Source organism: Berghia stephanieae, chromosome 9 (assembly GCF_034508935.2).
Source record: "Berghia stephanieae isolate SIO BIC M18660-M18661 chromosome 9, UCSD_Bste_1.3, whole genome shotgun sequence".
In the NCBI taxonomy this organism is placed as follows: Eukaryota; Metazoa; Mollusca; class Gastropoda; order Nudibranchia; family Aeolidiidae; genus Berghia; species Berghia stephanieae.
This window is the reverse complement of record NC_088368.1, coordinates 34,289,237-34,309,429: the sequence shown is the minus strand read 5'-3', so window position 1 is coordinate 34,309,429 and position 20,193 is coordinate 34,289,237. Positions and strand designations below refer to the sequence as shown.

The 20,193-nt window shown below is 35.9% G+C and overlaps 1 protein-coding gene across 4 annotated transcripts; it reads left to right on the top strand.

Annotated features, from left to right (window-relative positions):
- Positions 1–2,366: 2,366 nt before the first annotated feature.
- Positions 2,367–17,761, top strand: LOC144980104 (uncharacterized). 4 transcript variants are annotated; one of them, XM_078927636.1, is made up of 3 exons: positions 2,367–2,871; positions 11,418–13,531; positions 15,455–17,761. In XM_078927636.1, exons 2-3 carry the CDS (start codon positions 11,542–11,544, stop codon positions 15,694–15,696), a joined length of 2,232 nt encoding a protein of 743 aa, XP_078783762.1. In that variant the 5' UTR covers positions 2,367–2,871; positions 11,418–11,541; the 3' UTR covers positions 15,697–17,761. The 4 variants fall into 4 exon arrangements, with proteins under 4 accessions (XP_078783762.1, XP_078783764.1, XP_078783760.1 ...); XM_078927638.1 differs by lacking the exon at positions 2,367–2,871 and adding an exon at positions 4,640–5,058; XM_078927634.1 differs by lacking the exon at positions 2,367–2,871 and adding an exon at positions 4,640–5,131.
- The last annotated feature ends 2,432 nt before the right edge of the window (positions 17,762–20,193 follow it).

The following is a 20,193-nucleotide window of genomic DNA, read 5'->3' as shown; positions in this document are numbered from 1 at the left end:
ACAAGGGGTCTCTGGTCAACAGCAACATTTAACATGTAGGACGGGACATACATTCAATGTTGCACACATTTTGGTGTTTTGGTTCTTTATATTTCCGGAATGCAATCACATGAGCTTCTTAGCCAATCGCACAACATATATTGAATTTCTCACCATAACTTCATGACCTTTTTATCTAGACATGAATACACTCATGCCATCATCATCAACGTTTTCATTCCACTATCATCGGACGACAACACAGCAAAGACTATTTTGAGTAAAGAAAAAACATTCGAATAAATTCACCCGACGTCGTATTGATGGGTCACAAGCGATTTTAACCACTGTAAAGATTTCACTCTCCCTTTACTACATAAATACGTAGACTGCCATACAAAGGATAAAAAAAGAAAAAAAAAAAAAAGAAAAGAAAAGCAAAAACCAAAAAAAACAAACAAACAAAAAAAAACAACAGACAAAAACATAATAAAAAACAACAACAAACAAATACAACAACAACAAAAACAAAAACAAAAACAAACAAAATAAACAAAACAACAAAAATACATCAGATTTATTTTTGTATGTTAAACATATTAGATTTATTTGATCACTGCATGCTTTTGCTAATCTCCACCTACCGCCTTGTCTTTAAACGTGTAAACCTAGTAAGACTGAAAATATACTGCCACAAACAACGTATGCTAGTAACTAGCCTCAGACTAAGATTGAAGTCAGGCGTCAGCAAATGACTAAAACTTGGCCAAACTTAGTCCGAAAGTGCCGTGATTTTAGTCTGGGACATGCTTGGTCAGCTCACATCACATCCGATTTTTTCAGGTCCTTGACTATAGTCAGAAAACTCAGCGCTAGTCCGCGTTCATGAAAACGGGCCCAGTCGGTCCCAGACTAAAATCACGACACCTTCGGACTAAGTTTGGCCAAGTTTTAGTCATTTGCTGAAGCCGGACAAGAAGCTTAGTCTGAGACTAATTACTATAATATTATATCATAGCGTCGACAAGATAGCAGCTATTTTTAGATAAAGAGAGCTCCGATTCGGAAGGTAAGTACGTCGGTTACGAATGACAGAGGCAAAAAGTGTCCTGTTGCTCTTGACACCGGCTTTAAAAGAAACCCGAAAGATCGTCGAAAGTACACATTTTGTGAGTAAAAACTAAAAAAACCCAAATCTAATCGGCTCGGTAGTTGCGAGTAATCGGAGACTCGAAGTAGAAAGGTTTGCTTCAAAGTCCGAAAAAAAACAACCGATTAGAAAGTATAGTGGAGACAAACATTGTTCTGCTGGCATTGTAACTGACTAACATATTGTGATTAATCAGAACACATTTTATGTTGTTTTTTTTTTGTGTGTGTGTTTAATTATTTATTTTTTTTGGGTTCAATTTGTTTGAGTTTCAATGAAACTTTCGCTGGCCTAAATATAGAATTGACAGTCGACCATGGACATCATTGTAGTCTGATCAATCGACAGTCGTGATTTGATTCATTGTGGAAAAAGTAAGTTCAAATATGAAACGGAACGAAATATTATCTATACCGATGTGTTGCTAATTTCCTCTTTGGAAATCTTTGCGTTGTAAGTATGAAGGCTGGTATCTTACCTGCCATCGTGTACTTGAGAGCGTGATGCTACCAGCACAAGTTAACAATATTTCACTCTTTTGTATTGTCAAATTTCAATTTCTGTCCATTAGCTTGGCATTTCTGTTCTAAAACTAATTGTGATAATCTTGAAAAGATACAAGAAAGAGCACTGCGTTCTAATTATGAAGATGACTAAAAATCCTACGACCAATTATTTTCAAAGGCCAAAGTCACCTCCCTACAAATAAGACGAATGAGAACAATTGCTTTGGAAACGTTAAAAATTTTATACAAAATTGCTCCTCCTTGTCTATCTGATATGGTCATTTTGAAAAATAACAGATAAAATTTTAGATATTCAAACCTCCTTGATATTCCAAGAGTCAGAACAACGTCTTATGGCAAACGATCTTTCAGATATTCTGTTGCTGTGCTTTGGAATGAACTTCCCGAGCACATCAGGAATATTTCAAATTTTAATGTTTTCAAAAATCATATCCTCTCATGGAATGGCCAGCCATGCAAATGTAATATTTGTAATTGATCTTACCGTACACACACACACACACACACACACACACACATATATATATATATATATATATATATATATATATATATATACATACACACACATATATATATATATATATATATATATATATATATATATATATATATATATATAAATATATAAAATTATGTTACTTTTCTTTGTGTGTCATGATTGGAAACTTGATGAGGGAATGTTTTTAAGGGAAAATGTATTACTATGTATTTTTATGCATTATGTGTTAAAACCTATGTCGGTAAAAGGCTTCTATTAGCCTGACTACATTATCTACGAAACATTTTTTAAATGCCGACAATATATAATTATTTGAATTGAATTGAATCGAATAACAAAAGGTTACAGCAATCAAAATCAGATTGTATACAACCACATTTTTATAGTCTGTATCGTGGCTCTTGTCATTATCAACACACAGGTCTGAGACAGGTCTGTAGCAATTCTCTTCCTCTTTGATTTAAAATGGCTTTTAAATAGAGCAATTCTAAACGTGCTCAAATCGCTTTACAAGGGGTCCAACAGCAATACTTAACATGTACGACTAGACAGGCAATATTTCATTTTGTTTTCAACAGAGACAACACTAGGAACGGCTAGGTAATCATTCTACATCTAAGGACGGGGCGAGAATTTTAGTAAAGGTCTTTACCAATGACTCAACTATGTGCTGCTCAGAACGAGACTCGAACCCTGGATCTTCCGATCCGAAGGTGAGTGTCACACCGCAGACCATATAGTCGTATAATGCTGTTACCGGCCAGGTACTCATTGGGCACACGTGTACATTGAGATCATTTGCTTTAATAGCCTTTTCCACAGGGTGAACTTTGCGCTACCCAGAGCGAGACTGAACCAAAGACTTACCGGTCAGGAGGCGAGTAATATAAAACCACAAAGGCGCAACAATGAAAGCTGCCCAGTAACGAGATAATACTCCATATCTTTCGATATACGTAACTGTGTGTTGTTATTTAGTCGATTTTTGTGCAAACTCTCTCTCTCTCTCTCTCTCTCTCTCTCTCTCTCTCTCTCTCTCTCTCTCTCTCTTCTCTCCCTATCCAGTTGGCGAACTATTCAACACCCGTGAAATAACAATACAAACGGTCACATTTACCACATTAACATACCAAATAAAAAATGTTAGATTTTGCAAAGTGCAACGTCATCTTTAAAATATTTATCAAAAGATAACAACAACACCAAAAATCCAATTACAAATAAAAAAAACAAAACAAAACAAAATAATTTTATAAAATTTAAAAAAAAAAAGAAAAGAAAAAGAAAACAAGAAACAAACACACACCCGAGACAGAACATAAAAACAACAAAAACAACAGAACCTAAAAAACAAAACAAAAAGAACAAGCAAAAAAAAAACAACAAAACAACAAAAACAAAAAACAAAACAAACAAGAAAACAACAAAGCAACACATAAAACAAACACAAAATAAATAAAAAATTGCTAAATTAATGTTTGAAATTTGGCATAAAATCACCAAACCGAAACGAAAACATGTCTGGTCATAGCGCTATTTCCATTCACTGTCGATAGGCTGATTGATTGTTACGAAATCGGAAGTCATGGTTAGTTGGGAACCTATTTCTTGGAAATCGAAACCGATTCGTTTCCCCCGCAGTTCGCAGTTCGAGGAAATCTCAACAGTCTCGTTAAAAATCCACAGAGTTCTAATTTCATTTTCACATACAGATAGAAAATAGATAATAACCGCGTTCAGTGACTCTTGGCTAAGATAATATAAATATCACGTATATAGAGTAACCCATGAATCGACCATCAACACCACTTTTAAGGCTGGATGAACACAAGAATTTTCAAATAATATACTACACTGTATTGATCTTCGAATTACCTATATTACGCTGCTAAACACATCCCTATCCGACTCAGGAGTAAATGAGCAACTGGGTTTAGGCACTGATGGACATCGTAAGAGTGCTGGTCCAAAAAGGACGCCGAATAGACGACTTGCACTGTACAAAATAGAAATTTGGCTCTACATTATAGTCTGCTGGATGAATACATGAAAAATTGTCAATTCCCATTGAGTATGGTAAATATGTAGCAATGCTCATTATAATATATATATATATATATATATATATATATATATATATATATATATATATATATATATATATAGATATTTTTTTTTTTTTTTAATTTTTTATTTTTATTTTTATTTTTATTTATTTATTTATTTATTTATTTTTTCCCATTTGGAGTAATGGGATAACGACCAATATAAACATTAAAATTAAGGGATGATCCAGATCCAAATGTTTCCATCCCCCAGCTCCCTCCCATACTTCATAGGAACTTATTAGTTCTAGCTGTTTCCCAAATCCCCATCCCTTCATCTGCTTGACTAACTTTTCGTTTAGTTTCGTTTCTTCTAACCGGGGAGGGGGGGGGGGGGGGGGGGGGGGGGGGGGGGGAGCAGCGTAGCTCATCGGTACGGTCTTTGCTTCGTACCTGAAAGGAACCGAATTCGATCACCCGTCGCTGCGCTGTGTGTGGCCTTGAGCAAGTCACCTCGTCCTAGCTAAATTTACGGCGCTGTACTGCGATTGACGCTTGGGTTATTCTAGTCTTGAATAAATTTCCCCTATGGGATGAATAAAAAGAATATTATTTTTTCTCATCTATTTTTAAATTACCGTTGATTTCTATTTTCAGTTGCGATTCTCAGAAATGTGGCCTTCATAGTAATTGTAATCGGTTCTTTAAATTGAAATTGATTCTACAAGGTAGTTTTGCTTGGCAAGGGATATACTAGATCTCAAGATTGAGATAGGAACCTATCATTGTTTTAACGAGAGTGGTTATAATCTATTTTGTATATGATTACCCCCAACATTGTTCTTTATATATTATGTGAGTCAACGTTTGATTTAAAAGTCATTCTTAAATTCAATAAAGGGATTTCTACGATGTGTAGCTTTTGTCCGTAAGTACCCTGAAACATAATTTAGTTGTAATATTGGATCGGCGCATAGTTGTGTCCTTGGAAAGGCTCTTTACTCACATTCTCTCATCGTACTCATGTGTAAAATGAGTACCGAGTTGTTAACAGTGTTGTCTTTGTCCGAAAAATTGTAATATCGCCTAACAGACGTCATGTCCCGTCCTGCATGTTAAATGTTGCTGTTGACCAAGGATCCCTAGTAAAGCGCTTTGAGCATATTTAGTGGATATTGCGCTATATAAAGCTCAATTTTTAAAAAAAGCTCAATAAAATTAGAAAACTTAAATTTGAGAATACATGAATAATGATTTATCAGATATTCTATACTAGCAAATCAACTGCACATTCATTATAAGACTAATCACTGAGACCTTCATCCTTTCTCTCTCCTCATCTATCTATCGCAGGCATTCATTATAAGTCTAATCACTGAGACCTCCATTCTTTCTCTCTCCTCATCTATCTATCGCAGGCATTCATTATAAGACTAATCACTGAGACATCCATCCTTTCTCTCTCCTCATCTATCTATCGCAGGCATTCATTATAAGACTAATCACTGAGACCTCCATTCTTTCTCTCTCCTCATCTATATATCGCAGGCATTCATTATAAGACTAATCACTGAGACCTTCATCCTTTCTCTCTCATCTATCTATCGCAGGCATTCATTATAAGTCTAATCACTGAGACCTGCATTCTTTCTCTCTCCTCATCTATCTATCGCAGGCATTCATTATAAGACTAATCACTGAGACCTTCGTCCTTTCTCTCTCCTCATCTATCTATCGCAGGCATTCATTATAAGACTAATCACTGAGACCTCCATTCTTTCTCTCTCCTCATCTATCTATCGCAGGCATTCATTATAAGACTAATCACTGAGACCTTCGTCCTTTCTCTCTCCTCATCTATCTATCGCAGGCATTCATTATAAGACTAATCACTGAGACCTTCATCCTTTCTCTCTCCCAATCTATCTATCGCAGGCATTCATTATAAGACTAATCACTGAGACCTCCATTCTTTCTCTCTCCTCATCTATCTATCGCAGGCATTCATTATAAGACTAATCACTTAGACCTCCAGCCTTTCTCTCTCCTCATCTATCTATCGCAGGCATTCATTATAAGACTAATCACTGAGACCTCCATCCTTTCTCTCTCCTCATCTATCTATCGCAGGCATTCATTTAAGACTAATCACTGAGACCTCCATCCTTTCTCTCTCATCTATCTATCGCAGGCATTCATTATAAGTCTAATCACTGAGACCTCCATTCTTTCTCTCTCCTCATCTATCTATCGCAGGCATTCGTTATAAGACTAATCACTGAGACCTCCATCCTTTCTCTCTCCTCATCTATCTATCGCAGGCATTCATTATAAGACTAATCACTGAGACCTCCATCCTTTCTCTCTCCTCATCTATCTATCGCAGGCATTCATTATAAGACTAATCACTGAGACCTCCATCCTTTCTCTCTCCTCATCTATCTATCGCAGGCATTCATTATAAGACTAATCACTTAGACCTCCAGCCTTTCTCTCTCCTCATCTATCTATCGCAGGCATTAATAAAACTGACGTGCGCATATATACAAATAACGTGCGAGTCGATATAAACGTTTCAAAATAATTGAATTAATAATAACAATAATAACGAAAAGAGAATAAAATACAATAAACACGACACAGAAGAAAAATGACCAGATAAAATCTTGAGCACAATAATAATAATAATGATACATGACATTTATATCGCGCATTTTCATCACTGTGCGATACTCAATGAATGCACGTTACAAATAAATATACAAATGTTACATATATAAAACGTATACCACAATGATATCAATAGCATCAGTGTATGTAATATCGTATCAATATCATGAAAACATAACGGTAAAAAGGTAGTGCTTTGACAATATATTTTGCTTCTCTTATCCTTCTGGGCAGCTCATTCCTCACAAGGGGCCCAGTGTGGGTAAAGGAACGGTCGTTATAAAATTTATAATTATAATTATTTCTAAGTGTAAGCTTTGTTTTGTCAGTAGAGGATAGGAAATTCCTATTTGGTACATATATGCTTTTAATGTAAACAGGTGCTTCACCATTTAAGCTTTTAAAACAAAAACAGAGCAATCTTTAAAATGATTCTTTCCTTGACAGGCAGCCAGTGCAGCTCATACAGAATAGGCAGGGAGTGTGCCATTCTCTTTTGTCTTCTTACTAATTTAGCTGCACTGTTCTGTATGACCTACAGGCGCGAGATTTTATCATGGCTTATGTGAGATAAAAGACCATTGCAATAGTCATGACGTGATAAAACGAGAGTTGTGACGAGTTTCATTGTTGCACATTTAGTAAGAAAATCTCTAAAGGTGGATATTTTCTTCAGATGATTTGTAAGACTTTTAAAGAGGCTGTCTACTTGCATGATGTTAAGGCGCCAAAATGTCGTTGTCTTGAATTATAGGGATAGAAAAATTAACGCACAGGCTAAATTCCGCAGCGGAAGGTAGTCAGGATTTTTTTTTCACTGTAGACGATACATACCCGCACACACACACACACACACACACACACACACTCGCGCGCGCGCACAAACACACATATACATACATATACATAATATATTTAATGGTGCGTTGACATAACAAATTGTGATTGAGTATATCATAGTATATTATAGTATATGTTTATCCATTGTCTGAATTCGTTTGATGAGATACAAAATATATCAAAGAGATTATTATTTCCAAGTGACTTTCTAACTGACATATAGCCTTTCTTCTCCTAATCATCCTATCGGGACGTCTCGGCTACTTGTCTAATCACCCGAATCAATTCTTTCCATAGTTCACTGTCTTTTGCAGTGCATGCAAAAGTCATAAGATCTTCCTTCGATTAAGTTTTTCATGATTTTGGAGGCGTTTTAAGTCTCTCTTTAGGACAGTATGAATTAGCATGAGTGGTCTGCCTTTATATATTTCTTGTGTCGAGAAGGGGTAAAAAAGTATTCATGGCTTTATTAGCTGGTATGTTTTTATCTCTTTTGAATACATGAGCAATAGTCACCATCTTTCCCCTGGGATTAGAATAGATTGGGTAATTCATCGCACTTTTCTTTTCGTACAGTCTATATATATCTACCGCCGTTCTCTGGAAAAACCTATATTTAAACATTTAGCCAGAAAACTCGTCCTTCAAATATCGATCGATTTAAATGACTCTCATCATGGCAAAAACTCTCAAACCTGGGATTTCGCGAATTTTTTTAATACGGGTTTTTCCAGAGTCCGGCAGTATAGACTCTTGCAAAATGGATTATATTGATTGTCTAAAATCATTCACACGTTTCATATACTAAGGAAGATAATCTTAAGATATTTGTTGAATGATATAATTCGTCTATAAGAAAATACCATTATTCGAGAACTCTAACAAGTTGGAATTATCTAACGTTTGAGACCAAAAATTCCAATTCAATTAATATTTTTAAGAATGCCATTGATAAAGAACTTACCTCCATAATATTTGATTTCGATGAATAATGACAAATGATACGATCAGATACGACATGAACATATTTGCAGGTTAGACAATTGAACGCAACAACGGGCTTGTTTAACATTCTTGACAGTCTAATATATATATATGTATATATATATATATATATATATATATATATATATATATATATATATACATATATATATGTATATATATATGTATTCTGTTTTACTTGATAAAGGCCAAGGGCCGAAACGTCGTTTGTTTTGTGTTGTTCGTTCATGAGTCAGATTTACTCCCTTTATCTTTATCTCCATTAACAATATTGTAATGGACAACATTTTCCGTCATTTTTATTAGATTTCCATTACAACAATGAGGCATAATAAATTGGGTTAACAGACCTGCGAATAAGTTCACGTCAGATACAAGACAATTTCCATCATTGATGTTTACGCACCAACAATAAGATAGGGGGAAATTCCCGGAAAAAAGTAAAAAAGATTTAGCAAAGTTTTCAGGAAACACATCACTATCATACACATCGAAGGAGAATTCAACGCTAAAGTTAGAGTTGCTATGGACCTTATTAAAAGGTCAATGGAGAAAGACTGATATATTATAATAATTTTATGAATCTTAAAAGCTGTTTGTGACAAACAGAACATTGAATCATGCTTCTGGGTATCGAACGACGTAAGTAGGACAAAGGGAAAGATCTTACAAAATATGTCTTTGGCAGGACTTCCATAGTTTCACTGCACTTTTATTATTATAAAACTTAATCTTTTAGCGATTATGGAATTTAACGTAGTAGCAATTCCCAATAAATTTTACTATTTGAAATAAGTTTTAATTTTATATGTATACCTGGATACCTCTGTATAGAGCTTTTAAACTTGGTGTAGTCTCCTTCGCTCCTCCTCATCTATTAATGATTGGACCAATTTTTATAATTGAACTTGTTTCCTAGGGTGTTGCTTATCTCCAACTCTGCTTTGAATTTATTCAAATTTTTTGCTGATACTGTGGTTTCTTGCAGTTTATTCCAGTTATTTACAATTCTAGATGAAAAAAGTTCCTTCTTTCATTTGTTTTAAAACGTTCTTCATGTGGTGTGAATTTTCTAATTTCAAACACAATTTGCTGAGTCGGTTGTTGAATACGACTCCGGTCGACGCCATTTATTACCAACTGTTTCCCATCAATTCCGATATTGCAAGTGAAGGCAAAGATTATGTTTTATCAGGTATCTCTAATTTTGGTTGAGGGGAGGAGGGGGTTGGGGGGGGGGGGGACAACTGAAGTCCTTCCTTCCATATCTTTATATCCTTCGATGAAATTTTTTTCCGAGGTTTTATCAACTGATTTATCAGTGTCGGTGTGTACATACTTGCTAATATTTTCCCATTGACCAGATTAATGAATCTAGACTGTACTTAACTTTCAATATTTTCTCTTCCCCCCCCCCCCCCCCCCCCCCCCCCTCACCCTCTTCCTCACTTCTAACATTCCGTGACAAATGTCAAGTCTATATAACCACCCACACCCCATCGCAGCTGTCGGTTTAGTTTTGTTCTGAATCAGTATCGATCAGATCATTATGTATTTTCTTAGAATTTGCAACCTCACATTCTTCGCTTTTGTTGTTGTTGTTGTTGTTGTTGTTGTTGTTGTTGTTGTTGTTGTTATTATTGTTGTTGTCGTTCTTCTCCTTCTTCTTCTTCTTCTTCTTCTTCTTCTTCTTCTTCTTCTTCTTCTTCTTCTTCTTATCATCTACCTCCTCCTCCTCCTCCTCCTCCTCCTCCTCCTCCTCCTCCTCTTCTTCTTTTTCTTCTTCTTCTCCTACTATTACCACCACCACCACAACTGCCACCAACAGCAGCAACATCACAACCACCGCCACCACCACCACCACCACCACCACCACTACTACTACTACTACTACTACTACCACTACTACTACTACTACTACTACTACTACTACTACCACAACAACAACAACAACGACTTCTACTACTACTACTACTACTACTACTACTACTACTACTACTACTACTACTACTACTACTACTACTACTACTACTACTACTACTACTACCACCACCACAACAACTACAACAAATACTGCTACTACTACTACTACTACTACTACTACTACTACTACTACTACTACTACTACTACTACTACAACCACAACAACAACAACAACAACAACTACTACTACTACTACTACTACTACTACTATTATTATTACTACTACTACGACTACTACGACGACGACTACTACTACTACTACTACTACTACTACTACTACTACTACTACTACTACTACTACTGTTACTGCTACTAATACTACTCCATACTTAGATTACACACACACACACACACACACACACAAATACATGCATACAGGCATTTATGCATATATACATATATACATCCTTTATGATATCTACATACATACATGCATACATACATACATAATACATACATACATACATACACATGTACAAACATACATACATACATATATACATACATACACAAATACACACATACATACATACATAAATACATACATACATACATACATACATACATACATACATACATACATACATACATACATGCATACATACATACATACATACATACATAAATATAGATACACCAACAGAATTGAAGTTATTTCTTATCCCAGGTTTAACAAAATCATTTTACATGCCTTTTTAATATTTTGTTATTTTCAGATTCCATGGTGGACACTAAGGACTCTCATCGTTCTTGTTTTCCATAAACGTCTCAAGCAACGGAAACACATAGAGATATAAACAGATAAAGAAAAATAAAGGGGTCCGTTATTTAAAAAAAATAATGGCAACTTGTGAACACTCAACCAGTAAAAGTGACTTCATCAAAGTCATGGAGACTTTTCCTTGTTTGTTTAACATTGGAACGATGAAAAAACCAAGTCACACTAGAATGAAATTATTGATAACAAAATTGGAATATGATATTAAAAGTGAGGAGGAAAGTTATGAAGGAGAAAGACTGAAAGAATTGAATGTTCTCAGCTGGCTTTATTTCCAGGTTGGAGACATGGAAGAAGCTAAGTGTAAAAATGATGAGGCTCTATATCTTAGTACAGACGATCTTGTCACGCTAGGAAATCGAGCCTTTCTTGAATGGTACTCAGGAAGCAATTTATCAACGTTCTTGGATCATCTAGAAAATTTAAAATTGGAAAAGGATTTTCCAGATAGGAAAATAGCTGCCAAAGCTTACCAAGCCAATCTGTTATTTCGGTTGAGTGGGATATGCAATATGTCAGCAAGTATAACAATGTATGATGACCTGGTAAGGCAACAGCCCGATAACTTTGAGTGCAAATATCATCTCTGTCTTGCACATCGCCGGGCCATGACAATGTCTAATCGCGGTATTGATGAAAGCAAACTTGAAGAGATGTTCAAAGACGTCGCTGACAATGCGACAGAAACATATTGGAAAACCGCTGCTATGTGTGAATTGGCCATTTTTTGGGCCAAAAAGCATGCCCCTGTTAGACAAGTTGAGCAGTTAGTTCATAAGGCAATGATATTAGATAAGGATGCACCTGCAGTGATCAGAAAATGTGGGATGGCCTTGACAGACCAGGGGAACCTGAGAGGACTTGCTCTTTTAGAGAAGTCTGTGTCTCTAAGAGATAACACAGTAAGCTGTCATATGTTGGCCAGAGCCTATACCAATTATAAAATGACAAGAAACCTTAACAGAAATGAATGCGACAGAAAGGCTATTAAAAATTTCAAGGCATCTTATGAGTTCTCGTTGAAAGAAAATATCAGACCGCTTTTGGACTTAGGATTTCTTTATATGAGCAGAAACCGATTTGAAGAATCGATGGAGATTTACAGAAGCCTTATCAACAATTGGTCGGTAACAGAAATTTATAACAACCCTTTCAAGTTGACAAAGATTTCAGAAGGTTTGTACCAACTGCTCCAAAAGACAGGTGGTAAAAGAAAAGATGTTTTCTTTGATCGATATTTGTCCATAGCCTTAATAACGGGACTTGAACTATTCAAACGCAATGCCACCGCCAGTGAGAGACTTCAATTGTTTGACATGTTTGTAAATCCCAACACAAGAATGTCCCGAAATTACTGTTTCAAGATTCTCTTTGGTTTGATAAAAGAAAGCGTCAGTGAGAATCATGTTAGGCAAAAGCTGAGGACTCTCTACATGAAGGGGGAGCTCGAAGAGCGGCAATGTGTTGTAGAGGAATCAGAGCTCTTTTTGAAAGAAGGAAAACCTGGAGAGGCACTTCTTATGTTAGACATTTATGCACTTTATGATGTCAACATTCTAAAATTGTACCAAAAACTTCACGCACAGGCAATGCTAGAGGAAGCAAAATGGCAACTGAGTCAAGGATTGATATCCTGTAAACTGCTTTTCCATAGAATGTTCAACATTAATCATTCAAATTCTTCTTCTGTAGAGGAAGAAGATGAAACCGATAGTGACCAAACTCCGGAGGCAGATATTCTTATTTTGCAAGACGGCCATCATTGGAAACCTTTTCTACAAAAGAATGTTGAAGTGACCGAATCTGGTAACACCAATTTTGGAATTGTTCATCAGCACCATATGTGTGAGGATGTTCTCCAGTATCTCTTTGATTTGGAAGTCATCACTAATCCCTGGCTGTCCTTTACTGGAGGAAATCGACCAGACACTGAAGAATTTTCTTACCTTCTGAAGCAGTTCAGTGTCCAGTTGGTGTTGCTTGTTGTTGATGAGGATACATCCAGTGAATTTCTTCAGATGACTGATTATCTACTGTCAAAGACTCTTGAGAGTAAGAAATGTCTCAAATAATTATTTATCTGTAAGCAGTTGTTGATGAAATCTGATCACAGAAGTTTATCATTTGAGTTAGTCGTCCCTTTCAAGAGCACGAATGAAGTCATAAAAATCCCTTTTACTATCACTATCAGTGTCAGTCTGATATAAAAACTCTAAAATTCCTGGAATCATTTGACAAAGTAAAGGGATTTTGTTGGTTTTCAAACCAATGACCATTTAATCAGTGAACTTAGCAACTTAGTTTAACCTATCATTTTTTGACAATCTAAGAAAAAAAGTGAGACCAAGAGGTAAAGAAAGTAGATCCAAGAGTAATACATCTTTACATTTAGTCTAAAATCTCTTTATGGATGCAAGCAATATTGATCCACTGTCTCATAACGAGAACAAAAAAACCCATATAGAAATGACAAAATATTTTGAAGTATAGAAGAGAAAGCAAGGCTTTAGACCGATATAGAATTTATCGACCCAGAGAGACTGCACAAGCACTACAACCATTTTCAATTCCAATACGTCTAAACAATTACGTTGAGACGAATGCGAAATATAAGCCAAATGTTTGTGGCACGCTTTACTATTGATTCATTTTCCTCTCGTTACTCTTCACAATACACTTGAAAACGGCATCGAAGCTCTTGTTATTGTTGGGGTAAAAAAGAAGACATTGAGGTTTACTTAAGGACTGTGTAAAGTGTGTTCAATTTTCTAAGGCAAAGAAAATTAGCAAATTAATGCCATCAGCTTATCAAACACTAAGTGATGATTAGAATTATTTGGAATACATCAGATTGATAGATAGATAGATAGACAGATAGATAGATAGATAGATAGATAGATAGATAGATAGATAGATTAATACAAATAATTAGATGGATAGATAGATTGATATAGAGCTTGATAGATACACGTAGATAGATACTTGTAGATAGATAGACAATTGGATATATGGAGAGATAGATATATAGACAAATGGATGGAGAGAAAGAGAAAGAGAAAGAAAGAAAGAAAGAAAGAAAGAGAGATAGGTAGATAGATAGATAGAGAGAGAGAGAGAGAGAGAGAGAGAGAGAGAGAGAGAGAGAGACATTCTGTGTATGTATGTGAATGTGTGTGTGTGTGTGTGTGTGTGTGAGAGAGAGGGAAAATATACATAAACTCGTCCACTTTCCTCCCATCGCCTATAACACTCTATTTGAATAATAATCATCAGATGTGTAGTTCTTATCTATTTATTTATTTATGATTTTTTTAATTGCACGACTGCGATCAAATAATTTCATCTCGTGTCACTATCAGAACAAACTGGGAGAAAAGCAAAAGAAATTTTAGTGCAGTCGGTTACTCAGCTTCTCAGTTTTAATACAGAAAATATGACAGTAGCAAACTGAGAGCGAAATGGTTGCACAGTTGTGGCAATATTATTGGAACAATGAGGTATACTTGTATCCATTGGTACTCATACGTCGAGGTCACTGGGGTGACAGCTAAAATGGAGATGATAAGGTATCTAAAAAGGTAGCGCTTTGTCCACACATCAGACTACATTACAATACTGCTGTAACTCTGGAAAAAAACAACATTTTATAATTTGGCGGCGAAGTCCGAGGTTTGAGAGTTTTTCTTGTTTTTTTTTTTTTTTTTTACAAGATGAGAGTCATTTAGATCGATCAATATTTTCTGGCCAAATTTTCAAACTTTGGGTTTTTCCAGAGTACGACAATGTAGCAATGTCTATGGTTCGCTCTTAAAGGAAAATCCTAGCCCATTTGGCTCAGGACCTACTGTATGCAATGGAAATATCTGGTGTATGATACGTATAAAAAATGCACTGAACAGATTTGCATCATGAAAGTGTTTTATTTTTATAACATGTTGGCTAACCTTCTTCGCTTATTTCTTTTCCCTTCCTCAGCTAAAGAAATAGACATGGCCATAGTTTATTTGAATGAAAATACGGAAGAGAAGTTGAGAGATAATCTGTCCGAACTGAAAGACCGTGTTCGGAGTTTCAAGGCAAAGGAGAATGGGCTTTTACAACGACAGGATGCAAAACCCGTCACGGACCTGGTTGGAACTGAAGTCATCGACGTCTATTTTTCAGGAAAAGTTGAGAATGCAGTGACCTTCTTCAAATTCCTCACACCTGACGTATAATTAACACTGGGATTTGATTTATAATTTATGTTTTGATTGTTTTCACTTTCTGATTTTATTTTTATTTTTGACCCCCCCCCCCCCACGTTAACTCACTCAACTCTAACACCGACTATATCCGTAGTTTACCTGGGTTACTTTTACCCCATGCCTATTTATTACATTTTTATGAGACAAATTATACGCGTAGTATCAAAGCTAATGTTTAAAATTTTTTTTTTTCATGTTGAATAAAACTATCTATATCCATGCTCATTTTCAATCCTTTTTTTTTCCATTTTGAACAGTAGCAAAAATCTCTAGGATTGAGTGAGTTAAATAAATTGAACATTTGATACGACGTGCTAAGGACACGCATAATGATAGAGGGAAAAAATAGTGTATATAAATGAGGTTGAATTACGTATTCATTGATTTTTAATATCTATACAATCTGTATAAGCATACCCTGTGATCCCCGTTTGTAAGGCAATTTCCTCGCCAAACAATGACAATGTCTATATTTTTATGCATTCCTTTTTCTTTTTACAGTTAGAGTAAGGATATCATCTCTTCCCGACAAAAAGTATATTAATTCGTTCAAATTATTAATATTATTTTAATTGTGTGCTTCGGTGTATTGATTTTGGATCCAAAAGTAACAAAAAAAAAAAGTTCTCTCTCTCTCTCTGTCTCTCTTACTCTCTGTCTCTCTCTCTCTCTCTATCTCTCTCTCTCTCTCTCTCTCTCTCCCTCTTAAGTTTTTTTTTTTTTTATATCTACCACTTCTCCCCTCCCGGTGAGCGGATGTATGATAATGATATTATGCAAACACCTTTATTGATATTGCATCCTTGGGTAAGACATCTCAATGAAATTTGTACACTCGACTCGGGAATAACATGGCAGTCACAAAAATAGGGCCCCCAACATATGACTTGCACTGAATGAATTTAAAATGTTGTTCGATATTACGTGCTCGGGACATACGCTACATATCAATGAAGTGAGCCTGATGATACTGGAAATAATCTGTACAAATGAGAATAATTTATCCATTCACTTATTTATTATGGGACGTGTATGTTCACGTGATAGGACAAACTTCATTTACACTTTAGATTTGAACGCTGATAATGAGTCCGCACTTCTAATAACTGGGGTAGAGCAGCAGCCTCTTATGGTTCTCACACTACTATGTTATGACGATCAACCCAATCAGCAATGTCCGGTCCGCATTCGTGCACCGTCGCGAACCCGCCTAGTAGCATCGTCACAACACACCGTTCAACTAGATGCTCTGCCGTTTCGGGTTCTTGCCCACATCGGGTACATGTGGGACAGGTGGAAAATCCCCACTGATGAAGCGCACTTGCTGTTAGGCACCTCCTCGACCGAAGCCGATTCGCAGCCACCCAGTGTCTCCTCTTACTGGTATCAAAGCCTGGCAACTTCTCACCAAGTTTAGAGGAGTGTACGTCCCCGCCCCCACGAGGGATTGAGCGTAACTGAGGTGCCGAAACTTCAAAACGGATATAAAATCAGTACATACCTGGTCTGATTATAAGCAGCCACAGGCATTGGGCAACCGACGAATGACTTGTACTCAATGAATTGGAAATTTAGTTTATATGACATGTTAGGACATACATGAAGTAATACCCAGCGCACTGAATGCGAGGATACAGCGGTAATTATTGTAGTAATAATCTGTATAAATAAATAGGAATAGTTAATGCAATTATAATTTGTCATTTATGCATATTATGTAATCTATATTTGTGTGCATAGAGTGGTCTTTTTTAAAAACATTGCCATATTAATTTTTTTCCTCTGTGGAAGCATATGAATTTATCTCAAATATATTAAGACATGAATACGTTTTTAACGTTGTTGTGATTGATATATATATGTTTTAAAGAGATGATAGTTTTGATTATTTCTCCCCTTTGTTTTTAGTATTGATTTCAACCACCGCTTGCACCATTCCTGTTTATTAAAACTTTTGGTTAAAATAATATTTCTTGTCTCTCTATGAAAATGTTCTGAAAGTAAATTGCCATTGGCCATTTTGAGAAATTATAAATACTTTTTATTTTTTTTTAAAAACAATTTTCGTAATGCTGTTTGTGGATTGGAAATATGTGTTTCGCCTTACTGGTCATTTTCGTTGCATTAAAAATGTATATTACCAAGAGGCTGATTATGATATGCAAACACGAGTATTGTATCCGTGTGTAAGACATTTCGAAGAAATTAGTCCACTCGACTCGGGTCAGGTATGAAATATATACATGCCTGACATGATTATACCAAGCTCAAAATATTTAATATTTAACACTAATGTTAAAGCTCTATGGGTCAGAGACTTGGCGAACAACCTTGACTACATCAGCCAAGATACAAACTTTTGTCAATCGCTGTCTTCGACAAATACTTTGGTTGAAATGGTTTGACAAAGTGCCAAATGCTGACCTTTGGACAAGAACAAGCCAAGAACAAATGACTGTCCAGGTCAGACGCAGAAAGTGGCGATGGGTTGGCCATACCCTGCGGAAAGAGCCCTGGAATATAACCAAGCAGGCTCTCTAATGGAACCCACAGGGCAAGAGGAAATAGGGTCGTCCAAAACAGACTTGGAGGAGAAGCCTTCACCAAAATTTGAGCGTCTCCAATCTTACCTGGAGTGAGGCAAAGGTCTGGCATAAGTCAAATAAGTCTGAGATGATTATATGTAATAACAGGAATGTGTGCATCTACCATGTGACTTGCACTGAATGGATTGAAGATTTGATTCCAGTGGCTCCGTGTATCAACCTGCTGACCAACATTGGATTGCTAATGAGAGAATCGAACGTTAAGTAACTCGGAAAACAATGGTTGAGTATCAGTTATTGTGTTCATATAATATGTAACAATTTTCCCCCAACTGATCAGCCAAGTTTAAAAAAAAACTCTTAAAAAAAACAAAGAAAACAAAACAAAGACAACATGAATAAGCTAAAAAGTCATAATTATGAGTTCCGATTGTTACCAGTTACCGATTCTGATATAGCTGTAATAAGCAAAATCCTTTCCTATTGTTTTAAACTTCATGAAAACAAATATTTTTTAATTAAGATAAATTTATTTGAGGTCCATACAAACTTTTGCAGCTGTGCATTGAGGAACGACTGAGATAAACAAGAAAAAGACGCGCCACAAAAAAACCCCCCTAAAAACAAAAAACAAAAACAAAAACAAAACAAAAGCCAAACACTCAAACAAAAACTCGAAGATTTTATGATTTGGCAGGGAAACGCCAAACTGGTACACTTCTGCCCACTCTTCGCTGACGCCAATCAATTTGACGTGGAAGCATAATAGGTGTATAAATAGATGTAAAATTACTATTTATAAATCTAAGCGTGGAAGCCATGGCATGCAGTAGGTAGGGTACTTCACTTCTTGGAAATCGAAACCGATTTTGAATCGATTTGTTGCACAGAAAAAACTGTAATAAGGGACCGTTCACAATTGACGTCAACCAAATATTGGCAAAAATTGACACACCCCCTCCCCCTTGTCAACTCCTGTCAACTTTTGTCCAACCCCCCCCCCCCCCCTTCCCCCTTGTTGATGTCAACTTTAACATTCTTATGTGTACAAGCAAACGCTCCACCACTTGAGCTAACGAGGGAGTAAAATGAGGAGTCACTAATCGTTTCTTACATTTATTTTTAGATAAACAAAAACTATATTATAAACCTTGTAAAAATTGACTAGATATTAAAAAATATATGATACTTTTTGGACCTTAACATAGAAATGTCTTTTTAAAAAAAGTGCAACTTGAAACATGACTGAAAGCAAACTATTTGTTACAGTATATGAGGTATGTTTTAAAGAAATGTTAAAAATCTTCACACCAATATATTTACAGAATTTTTCATCATTCAAATATTGAAGGTATCATTTATGATCTCAATAATATGTCTGCCATTTGGTGGTAAAATCAAGTTTTCTTCTTCAGCACCACCATCTTCATCGTTATCATCATTTTCATCATCTTTCTCATCCACTGGCACACGCACACACACACACACACACACACACACACACACACACCTTTCTTACTACAAACTTTCTTGTGAGCATTCATCCTTTTAATTATTGTTGAATGGTACTGGGCGCAATTAGGAAGGACACATGAGAATGGCAGTTAAATGATTCAATCAACTTTTTGATGAGACTTTTCGCATTTTCTACTTTTTTTTATTGCTGGTGGTATCAAATAATGATAGCATAGTTGACATCGACTTTTGAGAGACCCCCCCCCCCCCCCTCCCCCATTTTTGGTTGACGTCAATTAATTGTGAACGGTCACTAATTACGTTGAAAGCCACTTAAATGCGGTGTATAGTCTGACTAATAGAATTTAGTGAGGATTAGTCGTAAAAATGGCTGGCTTGGTTTTGTCCTGGCCCTGGCCGGAAATGCAACCTGGAAAGGGAACAGTTAAATGTAGATATAGAGTAT